Consider the following 20,473-nt stretch of genomic DNA (forward strand, 5'->3'; position numbering starts at 1 on the left):
AAAAAAAGGTACGCTTTTGCTCCGGCCAGATTCACTGCTGAGAGTCTCGTAATTAGGTGCCTTTCCTCGATTGGGACGATGTTCAGCTTCACTTTCTTGTCCCAATCCAATACCTAGCAAAACGAGTCAAATGGGGCCCCTTTGTTGATATGGTTCCGGCGAGCGTCTTTATGTCTGTCTGCTTGTGTCTCTGTGTTGAGTAGTGTAGATTAAAGACGCAGGCGCATTCAAACGGCTTTTATTGCCTTCTCCATCCTTTCTTTTTATATCTACTTGGCTTTGCGGCAGTTGATGAGTCGCATCTCACATGAAACCCCAGGGCATGCAATGTCGACATGCTCGAGGTAGCGCCATCATTTGGACACTTCAGTTTGATTGAACCCAGCAAGTAGAGGTTCGTGTACTAGTTACACCACACCGGCAGCCGGGTATCGCACTATTGTCGAGAGCAAGTTGTTGATATTAGTATGTGTCCTTCCGTCACAGAGCACTTACCATAAAAGCTACCTCTCTGGTGGATCGAGGTCGGAATCCCTACTCGGTTCGCTCTCGTCGCCGGGGATTATATACATGTCTGTGCGCTTTGTGAAGTCGTCTTTTGGCTTGCTTGTGAACGTTGTCAGTCGAATTGACTGGTGTGGTCCGACATGTTCTTTCTAGCCAGCATCTTTCACTCGGTTCAATCCCAAACATGTCAGGGTCGCTATCTGCGATTTCAGTGTAGATAGAGCCCAATCGTTGTTGGTGAAAATGAGAAGGAATACATCTTGGCGTGTTGCAGGAAAAGGCCGGCTGGTATGTTATCAATTTTCATAGTACATTCAAAACTGTCGACATGTTTGGCACCTCTTTCTAGAAAGGAAGATGATCAGGAACAAGAAAGTATTTGGAACAAAGAGGACTCCATAGCACCACTTCTAGGTCAGGCCATCTTGTCCTGTAGTCCACAACCGACCCAAACTGCCTATTGAACTCTTTGCTAAACATTTACGGGGCTTTGCCATGAAATGGGGGATCTTGGTTGCCGGGAGCGGCAGTTAATTGTCGCGGTTCACCTCGAGGTCGTGAATTCACCTTTGACAAACACATACTTGAAATCGTAGCTTAAGTCAGATGATCGCCCTAGAAGAACCCACCAGCCAAGTGAAATTGATCCCGTGGCTCAGCATCTTCACTTGAGGGGACTTCCCAATGCCCATTTGCGATTTCCATGCTCGAGTCCAGCATGGCCTTGTCGTTGGAGGTCTCGCTCATGAGAGAAACCAAGTCCGAAAAGAACTCGAACAAGGCTCGCTGCCTACTGCTCGGCAATGACGTGGCCGGAGTTCTTTCGAAGGAAGACGCTGTCTCTCTAGATTCGTGTGAGCGTCTCGTCTAGAAATTGGGATCGATCCCTTTGGAAATGGTTCACCTGGGCTTCTGTCTGAGGACAGCCTCGAAGCTTGTTCTCCATCGATACCAGAAGAGAGTTCCTCGATAAATCGATCAAAAAAACTGTACATGAACGCATTCCACCCGCCAATAACCCTCTCCCTATCAATACCCGGCATAAGACCAGCGTGGTCAACCAGTATCTCCGCCGTAGTCTTCTGTCAGTAACTTCGCATATTCTTCGCGACCTCACGGGTCGGACTATAAACGTATGGAGAGCCTGGCGGCGGCCTGCCGGGGAAGACGATGCCACAGACGGCGAACCACTGCTGCTCCACGGCGAGCTTGCGGATCAGGTTTGTGTTCCAGCAGAGTTCATCGAGTGCCGTGATGTTTCGACTTGGCTGTTCCAGTGGTACAACGGAAGAGGCACTCCGTCCTCCATAGAGGGCAGCCAGATGTTTCATGGATAATATCTCTTTGGGAATTCCAATGGAATAGATGAATGGAACATCCTGGTCGGTCTTTCCGGAAGTAGATCTCGGCCTGGGGCTCTGTATGGCCAAAGATCAGCGTGTGATCCCAAGCTCCCTGTACGACTTCATCCCTGAGAGCGGGTCATTGTGATTTATGGCCCAGGGTTGGATGGCCTTAAGGGCAGAGGGCAGCCTGAGATAGTCCAATGCAAGAAAAGCTTTGGAGTTCAAGTCTGCGGTAGGGAGCAAACACTCAGTCATCTGTCTGCCAGAGGTAGCGAGCCGTTCTAATATCTTGATTCCGGGCTTATCAGAACGATCCTGAGAGCGGCAGCCCCTTCACTTTAGAAACATAATACGAGATTCCTCGGATGCCAAGCCATATGCACTGGTCTGGGAGCGGCCGACACAGGAGCTGTAATTCTGGTCGTTTGCAATCTTCCTGGTCTGTGATGTAATTCGCAACGAACGAGGCGGTCCTCTCGTTCGACCTGTGGATATCTCCATTCCGCCTATAAAGCTGATACGAGGGCCCGTGTGCCAATTTTTTCCAAGCCGTCGAATAGCCACTGGAAGTTGCGTTGAAGTTGAACCCAAGGCTACTGCTTTCCGGTCTCTGTTAGTTGCAGATGAGTTGACGAGGTCAAGGGTCGACATTGGATGAGTCCAGGCAGCTGAATAGTCTTCAGTTGATGATGTTCGATTTGAAGGATTCGCTAAAAGAAACACACGATGAGATAGGAGCCCGATTTATGCGGAAGATCTCCGCCGGGTAGCAGGAAATATAGTATCCTTGGTTGAACATGCGTCCACGTCAATCAAGTCCTATGGAAAATTTAGGCCACGAAAACAGTTCCACGGTGAATGGTCCATAGCAAGGATTCAATACGCAAGCAAGTTAGGCAATGCACGGCGATAGTCGTCAACGGTGAAGAGAAAATAGGTCCACGTTTGGTATTGTCCAGGCGGGATCCAGGTTTGGGAGTTTCCAGGATATCCAACGGCCACCCAGGAAAGGTACCTATGCCAGGGTACCTATGGGGCTCCACGTATGCGGTCAAGCGTGAAGTGCATGGTCATCATCGTTGTCGTCGAGAATGGCGTTGGTCTGTTGGAAGGGGAATGATCGAGTACAAGACAAATGATGAATATGTCTAGAGGCAAATATCACGGACAAATGAGGACTTCAGTGATTGAATAGCATCCCCACAAACCCCAGCCCATGCAGTATAAAGGCTCAAAGGGAAAGAAGAGGAGAGATACAGAGAGATACATAGAGAAAGGGCACATTTGTGCTCCCATCATTCGTCGCAGCGTCTCCCCTCCCTTGCTCTGCATCGTGCATCGAGGTGATTGGTCTTGCGCAGTCCTGCTCCGACACAACTTCCCACCCTGCCCGGGCACTTCTTCCACTTCACCATCAGACTGCGTTTACCAGCTGACGACCCTAACGTCATGTGCGTTTTTCCATGTATCCTCCACTCGCCTGAGGCGACGAGCAGCTTATCCGGTCACGGGAGAACGTCTTGGATACAGCCTTAGGGCATGGCGCATATCCCAGCAGCCTGTTCCCGCGGGGTTATTTACAAGAGTGACCAGACAAAAGTCGATAGTCATTCCCAGGCTGAACACGACGGCCTTATATTATTGTTAGTAATTGGTGGCTTCAAACACAATGCTGTGGTCTTATTTGTATCAATTAAACAGCACTTGGTGCTCTGTGAACGCTGATACGAGGCTTAAACAGAACAGGATTTGACATTACCAAAAGACCGGTGTACAAACACATTGTCCCGTTTACCATCCGTGAATGCACCGATCAATCTAGACCGAAACAACTTCGAATATGCTTTTGGTTCAACAAAAATTATCAAACGCCGATGAACTGCCCAACCCCCTGAAAGGAGCCCCTTTTCGCTTTCCGCCTTAGACAATGTTATAAACCCGCTTTGCAATCAAGTAGCAACCCATGCCAAATGCTAAAAGACCTGCAGTAATAGCCCAGAACCATTTCAAGTCTCCCTCGTACTCCTGCCCGGGAACCCAGACGTTCATACCCCACAAACCAGTGATAATGTTCATGGGAAGGACAATGGTACCGAGCACGGTCAGCTTGCCGAGGACATCGGCCGTCTGCTCCTGTCGTTCGTTCATGCGAATGTTAATTTGCGCCAGGTAGTTGCCATGAGACCGGGCAAGAATTCTGAGAGAGATGCATGGTTAGCTCGGTTTAATTTGTCTAGGACATGGGGTGGCTTACTTTTCATAATGACTGAGATTGGACGTCATGGTCACGATATGATCCTGAATATCGCCCAGGTACAATCCGATATCGGACTTCGGGGCGACATCCCAGCGTTCATTGCAGCGCTTCGCAAAGCCCTTAATGACGTCTGCCTTGTTGCCAAGCAGACGGTACAAGCTCATCACACGTTTACGACAGTCGCCCACTCGGCGAAGCATATCGCCTTCGGATCCTACGGTCGTTCCTGCGTTACTGGCCTTTTCGTCGAAAACGTTGCTCTTGGAGTTGCCGTTGGAAGAATGGAGCCTCAAGATCTCGTCGTCAATGTCGTCGACCTCATCCTCAATGTTTTGAATCAACGGCACAAATACGTCGGTGATGTCGTCAATAATCGCGTAGGAAATCCAATCGGAGTTGACAATGAGGTAATCCCTCAGCTGGCGAATACGTCGGCGGACATTGGCGGGGTGTGGTGTCATAGAGAAATGGAAGCTGATGACACCCTCGCGGAAGACGATGACATACATGTTGACTGGCTCCAGGTAGTCCTCGCTGTTCTGATCTTGATCAAAGGATCGGTAGCTGACAAAGTAATAATGGCGGAACAGTTCCACCTTTTCTCGCGCCTCCTGGACCATGATATCTTCAGCGGTAAGCGGGTGGATACCAAAAGCCTTGGACAAGACCTTCATCTCCGCTTCTGTTGGAGAGAGCACATCCAGCCACCACACGGGTCTCTCGCCATACCTTGGTGCGTTGACGAGCAGCTCTGGTGTTTGTGTCGTCTGGTTGCCGACGACCGGCGATCTGATACCGGTGGGCGTACGGATAGATCCAGCGCGAGAGCTATCGCCTGAGGTCTTGTCAGGAGACTTGATACCGTCTCTTCTCTCTTGTTCGGTTTGAGTATTTGCAAGTGAAGGCTGCCGTGTAGGAGCTCTAGACTCCCCATTTTGCCCGGTGTGAGAGTGATGCGTTGTTAGTGGTGGTAGACCGCCGTCATCTTCACTATCCGTGCTCTCATCCTCAGAGAGAATACGCGGGTCCGGGATGAACAACTCCTGGAAGTTACCACCAGGCTGCACAAGCTCCGAGATCGTTTGACTGTGGATGGTGCTCTGGAACTCTTCGTTGAAATACGTGAAACGATAGGGCGCGTCTTCCTCGGCACGATACCACTCCCGGGTAATTGGCCGGAGCCGGCCGTTGATCAGCTGAGGCTCAGTAATACGTTTGGCGCGTCTTTCGTCGCTGCGTCCCTCCTTTTCGAACCGGCTCCATTCCTCCAGAATACCCAGATCGGGCCAGCGACGGCGACGACGCCTCGGACGCTGTTTGGCGGCTGGGTCCTGAGAGTGGCCTTCCTCGTCACCAATGTCGGAAATCCCGCTCGGGAAACAAACATCCTCCTCGGCTGTCAAGGCAATGGTGTTCCTCCGTGCTAGATCAGGCGACGAGTGATTATGAGCATCTCTATCGTCGTGCGACCCAATGCTGTTTCTTGGGCTCCCGCGCGGCGATGTACGGATGTCGATCTCGTTATCGTGGATCATGACATCCCCAAAGCTCATATTCAGCGGGTCAGACGGTCGGAACGTCGGCGACCCGGGCATAGACGGCGGATAGTTGACATTGTAGTTGTCTTGGAAAGGGGTTGCAAGCTTCGTCCTCGAGGACCTGCTGGATCCGCGTCGACTCACTCGCTGGCGAGGATCGCTGGAACCGTAGCTGGGGAACATTGGTGCTGTGGAAGATCGCTGAATGGACCTGGACAATAGAGGGGCACCCTCATCCCACGAGCCGTCATCGTCGCCGCTGTCTCCTACATAAGCGTTGCGCAGTCTGCTGCCGGTTTGGGGCGTCGTCGTCGTCGTCGTGGCGGGAAACGGGGCCGAGTTGTTCATAATGGAGGGCCTGCGAGGTCGGAGTGGCTGTGGATGATCTCTGCGTCGTGTAAGTAGAACTCGTCACGCTTGGGAGCAGGACGATGCAGACTCACCTATGATCTAAGAGTTCCTGGCTATCAATACTCGTGTTACTTAGATTTGTGCGCTGGCGGTAGAAGCCGTCTCTCTCAGGTGCAGGGGCCGGAGCTTCGTCGTGAGACTCCTCAGCCAGGACGGCGAATGACTTGCGCCGATTGCGCTTCTTCTTTGCACCGCCGCGATGGTTCTTTCGCCGACGAGGCTGCGGCTGCTGTCCGTTCTGATCATTCCCGTTCGCATTGCTTGAGGGTGTCGCTGGCGGCGGCGGTGCTGTCGAGCTTGAGCCCGGGGTATTGGACAGCCTCCGGGATGTCGGCGTCTGCAGATGAGCCGCCAAGGGTTGGAAGGGATTGCCAGACATGATGGAGGAAGTATGCCACACCGTCTCTTGGCAGCGCTTGTGCCGACTACGAGAGACAGGTGGTGCCGCGGGTCGGCGTCGAGCAGACTACCTTAGGCGTGGGCCGACGTCTCCTGGTGTGTTTTGGTGGCGACGGGGGGATTCCACGTGAAGCACGAACTGCAGGCGGACTGGGGTGGATTTCAGCTGCTTTCTATTTTGAGTGGGCGTGGGTCGAGCTCTTTTGCAGACGGCAGCGCGAATCTCGGATCGAGTGCACTGTATTGTTCGAACGTTGAGATAAGCAGTGGTAGAAGGAAGCCAGGGGATTCGAATTATGCAGCAATTGACAGTAAAGCTGTCACTAGATGGAGATGCAGCGCAGGTAGTAGGCGGCTGGGTCTGAGAAAGAAAAGTCTGCCGATGGTGTTGGAATTGGGGAGAGGGCGAGAAACGGTCTAACAGAAAGATAGAGCGATGCATCCGTTCCGTTCGTTGCTCTCGGTGATGTCAGTGGAAGGTGGAGCACACCAGCGATTGTGAAATTGCTAAGCCGCTTTGAGGAGATCCGGCCGTCCAGCACACGCACAGCTGCCACAGCACACCCGTGGACCTTGGATGAGACCCCGCCCTGATGCTTCCGTCGCTGCCATATGGTCGCTGGGGGGTCCGAGAGCAGCTTACCTCCGAGTCTCAGCCAACCAGCGGCCACCTCCGAAGGTCTGGGGAGTGTGGACGACCTTTTTTTCTTCTTTTTTTTCTTGTTCTTCTCTCTTTTTTCCGGGGCTGATTCCATGCGGGCAAGCATAGGAGCTCCAGGTCCTCTGGACACCAAGCCATCAGCCAACACAGGGCATCCAGTCAGCGAGCCAGCCCACTGCTATCTGAGGTGCTGTCGCTGCCCATCCCCCGCAGTGGACCGCGACCGGTGTTGTGTGTTGCGCATCGGTGTTCTCCAGGTGTTCTTGACTGCCCACACCCTTCCCTGACGCATGACAGTGGCCACTCCACACAAGTCTCCAGGCCGTCGCTGTCGTACCTCGACTAACACCTTAAAGGTAGACTCGACCGCCGCTCGGCTCACCGCTCACCGTTGAGCGTGTCCATCGGTTGCGGCAATTGGGCACACGACCTCTTGGCTTTTTGGCTCTGCACGTCTGGGCGCCGAGTTCCCCTTTGGGCTTTGGTTCGCCCATCTGCAGAGCAATACTCGATGCTCGAACTGAATCGGACCAGACGTTTGTTAAGGCCGGGCCTCCCGTGACGAAGAGAGGGAAGAAATCTCACTCAAGTACCATGAGTCAGTCCAGTGTGCTTGAGAGCCAAATTCGTCTGAAATCAAATGACTCTTCAAGGTGTGCCGTGCCACATGGAAAAGGAATGGCTGCAGCGGGAACTAGGTAATGACAGATGGAGATAAGGTGCAAAGAGATAATTGCCGTGCTCTAATGGCAAAGTCGGTTGCCAGGACACACCATCTTGTTGGAAAGCGGCACATCGACATTCAAGCTCTAGTACGGAAAATTCGGCAAGGCGGACCTCTCCAAATGCACACTTCACTGCACGACAAGACTTCCTACAAACTCAAATCGTAACCCCTACCCACCAAGATCCAAACAACTATGCCTGCCTTTGAATACCAGCTGAATATCTTTTGGTAGACATTGGGGCGGGAGAAGAAGTCGACGTTGAACCGTAGATGGGCACTTGATATTTTTTCTCGTTGGAACAAATGGACCGAAAGCTACATGTAACTTTTGAGACGGCTTTCTCTTCAACTACCTTCGTCGGGGCATTTCGACCACAAAATGATTGCCTCTATGCATAGCATACATAGCATTGGCAAAAGCCCGAGTCAGCTATTGACTCCCCAGCACCAAATTCCGAATAATCGCCGCTCACCTGGCCCAGCTAGCTGCAAGCGAACTTCTACCTACATGTAGACAAACAAGAGTTCCTCCCAGACCTTTCCGTGAAATTGAACCTCTTTGCCCAATGAGCACCTTATTTTGATAGCAATGCTACCTATCCGTAATGTCTACATTTTCCAAGAACCATCCATGCCTCCATGCCGTGCCCGGATATCAATAATACCAATCTGTCTTTGTACTAGGCCCTGATGGTATCTTCCCTACCACCTCATGCTCATACCCCTATTACGAACTTCACTGAAAGTTCCACAGCTTCGCTACCAGGCTATCTTGGACCCCAGACTCCGGCTCGTTCGGAAGGAACACCTTCTTGGGGATCTGGAACTCGATCACGGGCGGCTTCCTGACCTGCTTGCCCATCTCGGCCTCGAGCAACTACGCAATTCTTAGCTGACTGTTCCTTGTCACGAAATGTCTGGTCTCTGCGTCACTTACACTGCTGTACGAGTGGTCAAGAAAGTCCTCAATGTTGTAGGATTGCTTGGTAAACTGCTCTGACATAATCTTGGCGATCGTCGCCACGTTGGGGTGGTAGTGCGACTGCAGCTGCACGATTTCCCACAGACAGCTGTCGATGGCGTGCGTTTCCATAGGATCTACCTCATCGGCCAGGAACGGGTCGTTAAGGCCCTGCGTCTCCATGAGCGCCTTAATTTCCGGGTCCTTCGTCTCTCTGTGGATCATGAACGTGCACAGAGGGTGCCTCTTGAGAATGTTGTACATCCAGGGCACGATGAAGACGACGGCGCTCGGGGGAGCATTGAGGCTGAGCCGCGCAAGCCTCTTGATGAAGCTAGCCACCAGCACCGCAGGTAAATGAGTCGAGCAGAGGAAGGTGTCCATTAACCGGAAGAACCTCGAGCGGTACTTGGAATGCAGAATATCGCGGTCCAGGAGGGAGTAGAGCTTGGTGTAAAATGACGGGTAGTCGAGGTTTCGTTCCTGGATGAGGTAGAAAACACCAGAGAGCGCGAGCAGCGAGATGGAGCCGCCCGCGTCATAGGAATCCGTCAGGAAATCGGCGAGCAGCTCTGGGCGGATGAACCACGGGGCAATCTCCTTAGACATGACGTCCAGAATCTGCTTTCGCTGTTCCCTTGTCACTGCCAACCTCAAAACCGCAAGCCAGGCATCTTGGCCCTGCTTCTTGTGCTGGTGCGCAGAGTTGACGTTGTGCGACTTCTTCTTCGGCTTTTCGGCGTAGAAGTTTCCTAATTCTTTCGGCACATCGCCAATGTTTGAGAGCAGCTCGAAAGTGTCATCAAAGACCTCCCCCTTGGGCAAAGACCCAGGGTTCTCGGCCAGAGATCTGTGAGTCGTTAGTTTCGTGTAACCAAAAGAGTCTGGTCCCCCAAAGTACATACTTGACAGCTTTTAGTGTGAAGAAACGAATATCGTCGTATTCTGTCAGGTATTTTTCGACAAACTCGACACGAATATCATCACTGGCTGATGCCAACAGGCTCCTAACGATTTGCTCAATGAAGAGATGAGGGAACGTGTACTCCTCCTTCTCGGTGAAGTACTGAGCCTCCGCCTTGAGACATCTCATAGCCAGCGTCAACGCAGTTGAAGCCAGATCTTCCTCTTCGAGGAGCGAAGCGAGAACGCCCTTGTACTCGGAGTACCGTTCCCTCAGCCACTGCACAACCACCTTCTCCTTCTCAGCCTGGCCCGCCCTGAAAGCCAGAGCTCCCGCCGAGAGTAATCTCACAAAAACTCTGCACAGGGCCACGCAGGCCAATGTTGCGGCCTCTGGCTCATCCTCGTGAGTTCCGGCGATCTGGATTAGTTTTGTGATGTTGTTGTAGTGCTTCTTCGATTCCAGGATCTCATTTTCGAGCAGCAGGATCTCAGCCTGAGGGTCGTTGCTCTCGTCGCTCTCTGCTTCAGATGCTTCAGACTCGGACTCAGATTCCGATTTGGCGCGCTTCTTTGACCTCTCCTTTGTGGGAGCTCGTTTCCTCTTCAGGCCGTCGGTTGAAACCTTGGCAGGCATTTTTTCTCTCCTCTCGTTGGGGTAAATCTTATGTGCTGAACTTTTGATATTGATATCAATCGTTGTGAAAACCGAGTTCAACTTTACTGCGGGTCCCGGCCAGATCGGAATTTTCATTGAGGTACCTATGTACTTGTAGGCGCCGGTTCCACTTCATTTGGAAGCCCAAGCGTCTTTCGTCCTCTCCCAGTCTCTCCCAAATTCCCGCAGCCACCGCATCCGCCACATCACGTGATTTGAACATAGCCGTCTCGGGAGTAAGCGGTACCCGTTGACAAAATCTAACCTCACCTCGAGCAGCTCCGAATGACCTCCTACCCATAATACCCGCAACCCCCCCAATCATCACACAATGGCGTCCCGCTTGGCTCGAAGCGCTGTCGGTACGTCCAGGCACATCCCTCGAAGCTTCGGCGTGTCAATTGGCTCGCTCGAAGACGACGCAGACAAACGTGGTGGCTAACGCGCAGGTCCCCTCCTCCCTCGAACAGGCGCGAACCTCCTCAGGCCGACCCTGGCCCGCCGCACTCTGCCCGCCATCTCGGCCTCGATCGCCGGCGCCCGCAACGCCTCCAACGTGCCCGCCGAGGACCCCAAGAAGAAGGCCCAGTCCATCGTCGATGCCCTCCCCGGCAACTCGCTCCTCTCCAAGACCGCCATCCTCTCCTCGTCCGCCGCCCTCAGCGTCTACGCCATCAGCAACGAGTACTATGTCGTCAACGAGGAGACTGTCGTCGCTTTCTGCCTGCTCGCCGTTTGGGGCGGTCTGATCAAGTACGGAGGCCCGATGTACAGCGAGTGGGCCCAGGGCCAGGCCGACAAGATTAAGGGCATACTCAACTCCGCCCGTGCCGACCACACCCAGGCCGTCAAGGGACGCATCGAGGACGTTCAGCAGATGTCTGGCGTCGTCGACATTACCAAGTCCCTCTTCGCTGTTTCCAAGGTACGACTTCTATGATGTAATCGATAGGATGCGATTTCATTTTGGAAGAGCTCGGTCGGACAGAAGGGTTGGCGCTGCCAGAGAAGGGATCATCGGCGGAGTTATCAAAAAGCAGCAGCTGACACGATGAATCAATAGGAGACCGCCCAGCTCGAGGCTCAGGCTTACGAGCACCAGCAGAAGACCGCCCTGGCCGCCGAGGCCAAGGCCGTCCTCGACTCCTGGGTCCGCTACGAGGGCCAGGTCAAGGCCCGCCAGCAGAAGGAGCTCGCCGAGAACATCATCGCCAAGGTCACCAAGGAGCTCGAGAGCCCCAAGGTCCTCCAGCAGATTCTCCAGCAGAGCATCGCTGATGTCGAGAGTACGTGTTCACTTTTCCCCAAACCTCCGTCATCGGCTCTCCCCTCCTGTTTTCCACCGGAACCATCAACCATCAAACCTTTTGCTAACGTTATTCTTCACAACAGAGATCGTCTCCTCCAAGGCCCAATAGATCCCCCACCCTTACTAGAGTCTGAGCGAGAAGCTTTCCTTTGTTCAAGGGGTCCTGTTCCCCTTGCGTGTCAATAAACACCCTGTGCATTAGCCAATTCAAGAACTTGAGAGAAGAACGAAGTGGACCACTGCCCATGTGTCGCGTAAGTGTTTAATTAGGAAAAAGCTATTTTACTCGACAATTGATTTATGATCTTCAATAATCCACGACATGTTTGAGCTGGCGATTTATTCAGGTTTTCTACAGAGCTATCTGGGATGGCTTGTTGAAAGCCAAGGCTTTTTTGATCGGTTGTCCTTAACCGCTGTTTGTGTCGGCTGCATCACCTCCGCTCGCAATTCCGACCGCTCCGACATTCTCCGCCCAAGCATTGCAACCACCCCAAAAATTATGGCAACCATTCACTCTTCTTCGTCAGTAAGCCAAAGAAGTTACGCAAGAACAATATTTGTTTGAGCAAGTATATCAAGACCACAACTGGTGAAAACTTTGTGTTCAATCTCGGGTTATGGCAATTGTCCCCGTGACAGATGCAAGGAAACCGTCGTTCTGTCTGTCCATCATATAGCAATCCCAAACGCCTTTCCGTCCCAGCTCATAAGCAAGGTATTGAGACAAAACCCGCAGAGCCTCTTCACTGCGTTGACCGCGTTCTTACAAAGGAAATATGACATGGTAGGGTATGATGACTGAATTACAGTGATTCCTCCTCAGCGGAGCCATCATGACACTGAACTCAATAAATAGGCCGCGGCTCATCCCACTTTGAATGAGCGACGGCCTTATCCTCTGACGTCCCCGGGGTATCTTCTGTCTTGACTTCCGCTCCATAGGAAATACGTCCGCTCTTGCGCCGCCTGGCACTGTCTCCGGCAATCGGTCCAATCCACTCCCACGCGCGGCCAACTTCGCCGCTCCTGCCCTCTCTTTGACTGGTTCGAACGTTGCTATTCTGCTCGACGACCGCCTTCACTTTTGTCCAGATGCGATCTCGTTCGCCGAGCGAGTGCACTGACCGAAGCACGTCGTCACGAAGGTTGGGCAGGAAGAGCCAAGGGTCATCGATGTCTTCCTCCCCAAGCTCCTTTTGCGTCGCCAGTCTCGACAACACAAGGTCGACAAGCGCTGGAACCTGCGCCACGGTGGCCTTGTGTGATCTGTACTTACGTCGGACGTAAAAATAAGCCGAGATCAAGAAGATTACAGATCCAATTGAGAGTCGATGTCTTGCCAAGCCGAGTCTAACTGAGCGCTTGAGGGTGCAGCCGATCGGTAGCCGAGCGAGAGAGGTAGACGAGAGGTAGGCGTCTGAAATTGAGGTGGAATTGGCCTTTCTGCTTCGGGCACGTCCAATCTGGTTAGTACACTAGTCAGAATGGATGTTGACGACATCGATGTAAGAGGAAGAGGGGATGTTGGAATGAACAGAGACAAGATAAATGGACATCATAACTTACGGTGCCACTTCGACTTCCTCTCGACCCTTCACTTCTCCAATCGCGGCAACCCAAAGGTCGTCGAACTCCTGCTTGGTCATCTTCTTGCTCCGCTTTGCACTAATCGCGGCCTTCAACTCCTCCTCTTCGATAGACGGGGACGCTGGCGCCTGGCCAGCAACTGTGGTAGAGTCTCCGCATTCAAATTGCGCTCGGCGCTCCCGTAGCTCCTCGACTGCCTTGTCTGCTACGGCCTTCACCCTCCTGACCTTTTCACCATCCGGCTCACACGTGGGAGGCAGTGGAAGCAGACCACCCAAAGCCAGCGGGTGAGGCTTCAGTATGAAATCCGGCTCGCAGCGAACCGTGAAATCTCCGTAGCAGTATGCGTGCTGCGGGCAAGGCTCGCACTGGGGTTCAGCCAGTTGCACTGCCCAGTTAGGAACTGCAACGTCCGGAGGGATGATTTGCGTTGCAGGTCGACCGAGTCCACAGTATCCAACGGCAACCTTCTCCTGTCGGTACCATGCGCCATACGCGCCAAACAGGGAAATCGCAAGAGCCCATAGAGGTTTGGAGAGGCCGCGTCTCGGGCGTGGAGGCGACGTGGGACGCGGTGCGAGTGCTCTTTCACCACCTGCAGCCATTTCTTGTTCCATCTCGAACTGTGCGTCGGGGGTGAACTCCTCTCCAGCCTCAACCTCAAACACTTGTGCCTCAGGTGTTTGCTCACGGAGAAGCTCACTGACGGGAATCTCAAACGCGTGGGACTTTCTCGACGAGTTGGGTCGATCCTCGGCGTAGTGGCCGTCGGTTCTCCGGCGAGGGCTACGCTCTTGTCTACCATTTGCGATGTCCACGCCAGTGGTCTTCCTCCGTCCGGTGGGACTGGTTATGAGCTGCGTTGCTGGACTGCCACTTTGGAAGGGATTTTCTGAAGAGAAGTACTGCGATTCTCTCCTGTTGAAAAATTCCTCCTCGGACTCTTCCTGCTTGATCTTTGAAATCTTAGGAGTTACAGCGCGCTTGGTGCGAACAGACTTGGGCAGCTCCGGCTCAGTAAAAGGCTCGATGTAGGGTTCAGGCTCTGGCAGCTGTCGGCTTGTAGCTCGTACCTTGCGCTTTGTCGGACTGACTGAAGCCGGCCCTTGCTGCTCATATTCCTCGCTCTTGAGCCGGGCAGATGCTTTGCGCGGCGATCTCGACCTCGTCACCCTCGGTGGGGGAGGGGCAAGGTCGTAGTCGTCGAAGGAATCGGTGTCCTGGGAGCTTCCAGCGTCGACAATACCGTAGCTTGATCTCTTCGCCTTGGCCTGTTTTGCCAGGATCTTCTTCGCTTGAGGAACGACCTCATCTTCGAAAAGCTGAATGAGCTGAGGCTTCTTTGCTGTGGCGGGGTACTGGATATCGTGTGCAACAAGGATCGATCGCAGTCGAGGTACTGTCAGCGACTTGGGGTCGAACCCAGGTTGAAGGTATTCATAGTCATCCATGTTGTAGCCGTAGGAGTAGCGGTTAGAAACTGGACGTTTGCGAATGATCGAAGCAGCGGATGGAAGTAGCAAATAAAATTCGACGTTGCGATCAAAGAAAGGCTGGTGCTGATGAACGGATCCGTGCTGAGATACTTTGCGACAATGATGTCAAAAAAGCTCTTGAGGCAGCCTTTGAAGCTCTGCCCTGTGAAACCTTGAGGGATAGAGCAGACAAGGAGTGACTGGCGCAAGCAAAATGAAGTCGCACAGAAGATTTTGACCTTGCTCTTGCTTTCTGCCGCCGTGACAGGGTGGGCACCAAGGTCTGAGCAATGGGAGTGTAAAGCGCAAGTTGTGCAAAGGATTCAACCAGTGGACAGATGTTGATAAAGTCAAACGGATGAAAGAGGCGGGACCCCACTGACGCAACCAGCAAGAGCGCCCTTCACATCTGGGTGCTGTGGCAACAGCAAAGGTCATGTGGAAAAAAACAACTAGTGTGGGGGGCGACTTAGAAAGCGACAGGGGTAAGCCTCCCACTTTCCCATACTCCGTACATAAGGTAGGTCCGTAGTAGGTAAACCTCTTACTCCTCTCCAGACGGGCTCCGAGGCATGCCAGATTGCAGGGGAGGAGCAAGCACGGACCGAGGGGTCCATCTTCAGCCACACACAAGCCTACATTGAAATGTGGCTTTGGTGTGGCGAAATATTTCGAGCTTGTCCCCATCATTTCGATTGATCGTTCCATGTGATCCCTCAGCTGAACCGCCAGGAATCCGCCCTCTGAAGTTCTGACGGCTTGAACAAGATGGCGACCACCAGAGTCATTTTGGCCAGAAACCGGGTGGTCTGCAGGTCTTGTACACGAAAGTTCCAGACCCAGGCACGCCGATCCTACGCAAGCGTAGGCGCAACATCGTCGGCACCCGAGCCTGACATCTATGATGTGGTTTGCGTGGGAGGTGGGCCGGCAGGCTTGAGTCTTCTGAGCGCTCTCCGTACGCTACAATCGACAACATTCGACCTTAATGAGAGGGACTAACATGTTCCAGGGGCTAACCCAGTCACATCCCGTCTCAGAGTAGCACTTGTTGAAGCTCAAGATCTCTCCAAGATTCGCGCATGGAACCTTCCAGCCGACAAGTTCTCGAACCGATGCAGCTCCCTCACCCCGACCTCAGCGCAATACCTCAATATAATTGGAGCATGGAGCCATATCAAGCGCGAGCGTGTCCAGGACTACAATGAAATGCAGGTTTGGGACGGTGTTAGCGGCGCAAGAATTGAATTCGACTGGCCAGCTGGTGGAATGCCGGGCAAGACAATCGCCTACATGTGCGAGAACCTCAACTTGACCTCTGGTCTCTTGAGTCGCTTGGAAGACCTTGGTGGGGTCTCGGTATTTGACGGCGCAAAGGTCGAGAACATCAGCTTCGGAGAGGAAACGGAGGACTTGGACCTGACGCAGTGGCCTGTTGTTCATTTATCAGGCGGAAAGCAGCTGCACGCAAGACTGCTGGTCGGAGCCGACGGCGCAAACAGCCCAGTGAGGACCTTCGCCGGCATCAAGGCGCAAGGCTGGGACTACGGAAGACATGGTGTCGTTGCGACGCTTCAGCTGGAGGGAGAGGGATGGGGCGGGGAACACAACAAGATCGCGTATCAGCGTTTCTTGCCCACTGGCCCTGTGGCAATGCTGCCGATGCCTGGAAACTACTCAACGCTGGTATGGTCAACAACACCTGCCAACGCCGCACTCTTGAAGAGCCTTCCGCAAAAGGAGTTCATCGCCATGGTCAACGCTGCCTTCCGACTGAGCCCCATCGACCTAGAGTTCATGCACAAGCAGGAGTCTGGCCAGTCTGAGGAGCTTGCCTGGAGGCTGGAGCACACCGGTTTCGATCACCGAGTGATTCCCCAACAGGTTATTGGAGTTCAAGAGGGCACCGTTGCTTCTTTTCCGCTCAAGATGCGTCACGCAGATACCTACACTGCCGAGCGCATTGCTCTTGTCGGCGACGCGGCACACACCATCCATCCACTTGCCGGCCAAGGCCTGAACCAGGGTCAAGGAGATGTCCAAAGCTTGGTCAAGACTATTGAGACAGCCGTTTCTACCGGCCAGGACTTGGGCACAACGCTTTCTCTTGAGCCGTACAAAGCGGAGCGTTATGTTGCAAACCACATCGTATTGGGTGTCTGCGATAAACTACACAAGCTGTACTCCGTGGAAAGCGGGCCCTTGGTGCCATTGCGTTCTCTTGGCCTTAGCGCTGTAAATGCTCTGGGTCCTTTGAAGAAGTTTTTCATGGACCAGGCCTCAACCACTGGCGCCAAGCTCTTCTAGAGTTGTACTCTATGTATTCTAAACCCAAAATGCTGTACTACCAACTCGAAAAGCTTGACCTGTGGAGTCATGCCATTTGTATCTATTGTCCAGCTTGTAACTCATAGCCAGTACCTAATACTTCAGCAACATTTTGACAAGCAAGCTTGGTCAGTGAATGCAGACTAAAGGCATATCGCGTGCCATGGTCTGTACGAAATTCTTCAAGAAAAGAGAACAATGCGGTATATACGTCTGCGCTCTGTCTCTTCACTCTACAAGTACACAAAAGGAAAGAAGTTCCTCAAAGTCATTTTGATATCCACCCTCTGATACATCCTTACCGATCAACCTCGCCTGTGTAATAGTTAGGATATGCGGTGTGATAGCATCATCGAAAGGGAAAACTTACCAAACACCAAATCCATCGTACCGATAACCGCCACAGCGTCAGCAAGCATGTGGCCCTTGGAAATGTGGTCGAAACCACCCAAGTGAGCGAAACCGGGCGCTCTGATGTGGACGCGGTAGGGTCTCTCGCTGCCGTCACTAACGACAAAAACACCCATCTCACCCTTCGGGGCTTCGATTGCGGAGTATGTCTCGCCCGGGGGAACAGTGTAACCCTTGGTATAGAGGAGGAAGTGGTGAATGAGGGCCTCCATGTTCTCCTTCATGGCAGCGCGGGGAGGGGGGGAGATCTTGTAGTCCTCGACGCGAACAGGACCAGCGGGCATCTTATTGAGGCACTGGTGAATGATGCGCAGGGACTGTCTGAACTCCTCCATACGGCAGAGGTATCTGTCGTAACAGTCACCGCGGACACCCACGGGTACGTCAAACTCCACCTGGTCATAGGCGTCGTAAGGCTGGCTCTTGCGGATATCCCAGGGAACACCGGAACCACGGAGCATAACGCCGGTAAAAGACAGGTTGAGAGCCTCGGCGGCAGAGACCACACCAACGCCCTGGAGACGCTGGATCCAGATTCGGTTGTCCGTCAGCATCTCTTCGGTCTCGTCAATACGGTCACCGAACTGGGTAGCCCATTGGTAGATATCGTCAAGAAGACCAACTGGGATGTCCTGGTGGACACCACCGGGACGGACGTAGGCGGCATGGAGACGGGCGCCAGAGACACGCTCGTAGAATTCCTGGTAGACATGCGGGTTAGCCGGAAATCGCACTAGCGGCTTCAGCGTTTCTCCCAACTTACCATGAGCTTCTCACGCTCCTCGAAACCCCACAGGAAAGGCGTCAAAGCACCAACATCCATGGCGTGCGATAGAACGGACATGAGATGGTTCAAGATACGGGTGATCTCGCCGAACAGGGTACGAATCCACTTGGCGCGATCGGGAATTTCGACGTTGAGAAGCTTCTCAACGGCCAGGGCGAAGCATTGCTCGTTCGTCATCATGGAAACGTAGTCGAGACGGTCGAAGTAGGGAAGGGCTTGGAGGTAGGTCTTGTACTCGCAAAGCTTCTCTGTACCTCTATGAAGCAGACCGACGTGGGGGTCGGCTCTGATGATCTCTTCGCCGTTGAGCTCGAGAATCAGACGCAACACACCGTGGGCGGCAGGATGCTGGGGACCGAAGTTGACGGTGTAGTGACGGATCTTTCGGTCCTCGACGGACTCCTCAGGCGTCGTGTCCTGGTCCTTCGGCGGCGTCAAGCTGTAGTGGTCCTCGGCGCGGGAGAAGTCGGTCGAGACTTGAGTGAGGCGAGTCCCTTGGTATTCGGAGGAGGCATCGGCGTATCGTCGCAGGGAGGTCGTCGAGAACGGACGGGCGGCGAAGGAGGTAGCTGCTGCCGGGCGCAGACATAACCTCTTGGCGCTGTGGCCGGCGAGTCGGTAGAGGCCTGACATGGCGATCGTATAGTGTAGAGACAGCTTCAAAAGAGGTCAAGGAGATATGCTGCCTCCAATTGAGCCTCCTTTATTATGCCAATGGCTGACGGCCGGCTAGGTTGGATAGACAGGATTCGCCTTCGAAAGTGTGTAGTGTGCCCGTCATGTCCCGAAAGCTCGAACGCATCGATTCAAAATGGGCACTCGCTGATTGGCTCAGCGGAGCGCGGTTTTGCCGCAGCCCTTGGAGGTGCACGGAGGCATCATACAGTACGCACTGTATCGCACACGGTTTATGCTACATGGATGTGGATTCGATTAAGCTGAGCACCTTCGCAAACCCGTCTTGAGCTGCAGCTGGTATCAAACGAGGTAAGAAACTATCCTCTTGTGTACTTTTCCTTGACGATGCATGGAACGTCAATGCCTGGAAGTCCCGGTGTCCATACTGTTGCGATCAAGGCTTCACCGATTTCTTGACTCTCTCATGGCTTGCGGAAACTCGATCAGCTGATGAGAAGCTCTAGACAATTCCTCCTACTTCACGTCGGTGAAGGTGGTCAGGCTCTGAACTCCACCAGGAGTCCTTGAAAATGCCATGGCCGTTCAGCTCTTCCAGCTCAGGAAAAGCCCCCGCCACGAGCAGTTCAGAAAATGATGCGCGCGCCAAATCAACATCATGGAACGACCTGTTGCCTAAACCTGCTCCGCCGTTGCAAGCCGCCAGAGAGTGGGCTCCTGTTTTCCTGACATCGGTCGCATCCTTGGCAGCTTTCATGTTCTATCAAACCCGTTTGCGGAGATTTCCCACGACAAATCACATCCAGCCAGATCTTTTCAGGAAGCGGACTCTTTTGGGACGAGTCACCAGCGTGGGAGATGGCGATAACTTTCACATGTTCCATACACCAGGCGGCAGACTTGCAGGCTGGGATTGGCTGAGAAAGATTCCCAACGCGAAAGCCACATTGAAGGGGAAGACAGTGAGTGCAACTCTATGCAGATGCGAAACTTGGTGTTGATCGCCAGCACAGATACCTGTACGGATGGCTGGAATCGATGCACCCGAGGGCGCACATTTTGGTCGGCCGGGGCAGCCAGGGGCTACAGAAGCACTGCAATGGCTGAGGGCTTACATACTCAACAAACGCGTCTGGGCCCGAATTCACAGGCGCGATCAATATGAACGTGTGGTTGCAACAGTGTATGTCCGACGGTTTCTGTTGAAGAAAGACGTCGGGCTGGAGATGTTGAAGCTGGGGTTGGCAACGACATATGAGGCGAAAACAGGAGTTGAATGGGGAGGGGCCGAAGAGGCATACAAAGCTGCTGAGGCCAAGGCCAAGGCGAGGAAGATTGGAATCTGGAGTGGAAAAGCAAGTGACTTCGAGAGTCCCAGGGCATACAAGACCAGAACCAACGAGACAGAAGGGAAGAAGCCTGGCTGGCTGTCTAGCTGGCTGTAAGATGCAAATCGGGAGACATGTTCAATGGGCTCGTCAACGGCTGTAATGAGCATGGTATCAAAAGCAAGGCATTATGCAGTACGGCCTACGTAGTACCTTGAAGTCAAAGCGAGTACTGTTTGCA

The 20,473-nt window shown here is 53.3% G+C and overlaps 8 protein-coding genes across 8 annotated transcripts; 3 read left to right on the forward strand and 5 right to left on the reverse strand.

Annotated features, from left to right (window-relative positions):
* Nucleotides 1–1,592: 1,592 nt before the first annotated feature.
* CORC01_05644 (uncharacterized protein) lies at nt 1,593–1,838 on the reverse strand (the record flags this gene model as incomplete). The annotated part of the gene is made up of 1 exon (XM_022617286.1): nt 1,593–1,838. One exon carries the CDS (start codon nt 1,836–1,838, stop codon nt 1,593–1,595), a length of 246 nt encoding a protein of 81 aa, XP_022476103.1.
* Nucleotides 1,839–3,773: 1,935 nt separating this feature from the next.
* CORC01_05645 (CorA-like Mg2+ transporter) lies at nt 3,774–6,438 on the reverse strand (the record flags this gene model as incomplete). The annotated part of the gene is made up of 3 exons (XM_022617287.1): nt 3,774–4,050; nt 4,108–6,036; nt 6,092–6,438. 3 exons carry the CDS (start codon nt 6,436–6,438, stop codon nt 3,774–3,776), a joined length of 2,553 nt encoding a protein of 850 aa, XP_022476104.1.
* Nucleotides 6,439–8,582: 2,144 nt separating this feature from the next.
* On the reverse strand, nt 8,583–10,464 carry CORC01_05646 (CBF/Mak21 family protein; the record flags this gene model as incomplete). Its single annotated transcript, XM_022617288.1, has 3 exons — nt 8,583–8,723; nt 8,784–9,657; nt 9,713–10,464. 3 exons carry the CDS (start codon nt 10,462–10,464, stop codon nt 8,583–8,585), a joined length of 1,767 nt encoding a protein of 588 aa, XP_022476105.1.
* Nucleotides 10,465–10,699: 235 nt separating this feature from the next.
* CORC01_05647 (ATP synthase subunit 4) lies at nt 10,700–11,786 on the forward strand (the record flags this gene model as incomplete). The annotated part of the gene is made up of 4 exons (XM_022617289.1): nt 10,700–10,730; nt 10,839–11,293; nt 11,432–11,654; nt 11,761–11,786. The coding sequence occupies 4 exons, from the start codon at nt 10,700–10,702 to the stop codon at nt 11,784–11,786; spliced, it is 735 nt and encodes a 244-aa protein (XP_022476106.1).
* A 739-nt stretch (nt 11,787–12,525) lies between these two features.
* Nucleotides 12,526–14,718, reverse strand: CORC01_05648 (uncharacterized protein; the record flags this gene model as incomplete). Its single annotated transcript, XM_022617290.1, has 2 exons — nt 12,526–13,123; nt 13,247–14,718. 2 exons carry the CDS (start codon nt 14,716–14,718, stop codon nt 12,526–12,528), a joined length of 2,070 nt encoding a protein of 689 aa, XP_022476107.1.
* A 792-nt stretch (nt 14,719–15,510) lies between these two features.
* CORC01_05649 (ubiquinone biosynthesis mono0xygenase COQ6) lies at nt 15,511–17,049 on the forward strand (the record flags this gene model as incomplete). The annotated part of the gene is made up of 2 exons (XM_022617291.1): nt 15,511–15,700; nt 15,755–17,049. 2 exons carry the CDS (start codon nt 15,511–15,513, stop codon nt 17,047–17,049), a joined length of 1,485 nt encoding a protein of 494 aa, XP_022476108.1.
* A 319-nt stretch (nt 17,050–17,368) lies between these two features.
* CORC01_05650 (NADH-ubiquinone oxidoreductase 49 kDa subunit) lies at nt 17,369–18,901 on the reverse strand (the record flags this gene model as incomplete). Its single annotated transcript, XM_022617292.1, has 3 exons — nt 17,369–17,385; nt 17,441–18,182; nt 18,245–18,901. The coding sequence occupies 3 exons, from the start codon at nt 18,899–18,901 to the stop codon at nt 17,369–17,371; spliced, it is 1,416 nt and encodes a 471-aa protein (XP_022476109.1).
* A 575-nt stretch (nt 18,902–19,476) lies between these two features.
* Nucleotides 19,477–20,349, forward strand: CORC01_05651 (uncharacterized protein; the record flags this gene model as incomplete). Its single annotated transcript, XM_022617293.1, has 2 exons — nt 19,477–19,866; nt 19,918–20,349. 2 exons carry the CDS (start codon nt 19,477–19,479, stop codon nt 20,347–20,349), a joined length of 822 nt encoding a protein of 273 aa, XP_022476110.1.
* Between the last annotated feature and the right edge of the window lie 124 nt (nt 20,350–20,473).

This window comes from Colletotrichum orchidophilum (genome assembly GCF_001831195.1).
Source record: "Colletotrichum orchidophilum strain IMI 309357 chromosome Unknown Scaffold_40.1, whole genome shotgun sequence".
In the NCBI taxonomy this organism is placed as follows: Eukaryota; Fungi; Ascomycota; class Sordariomycetes; order Glomerellales; family Glomerellaceae; genus Colletotrichum; species Colletotrichum orchidophilum.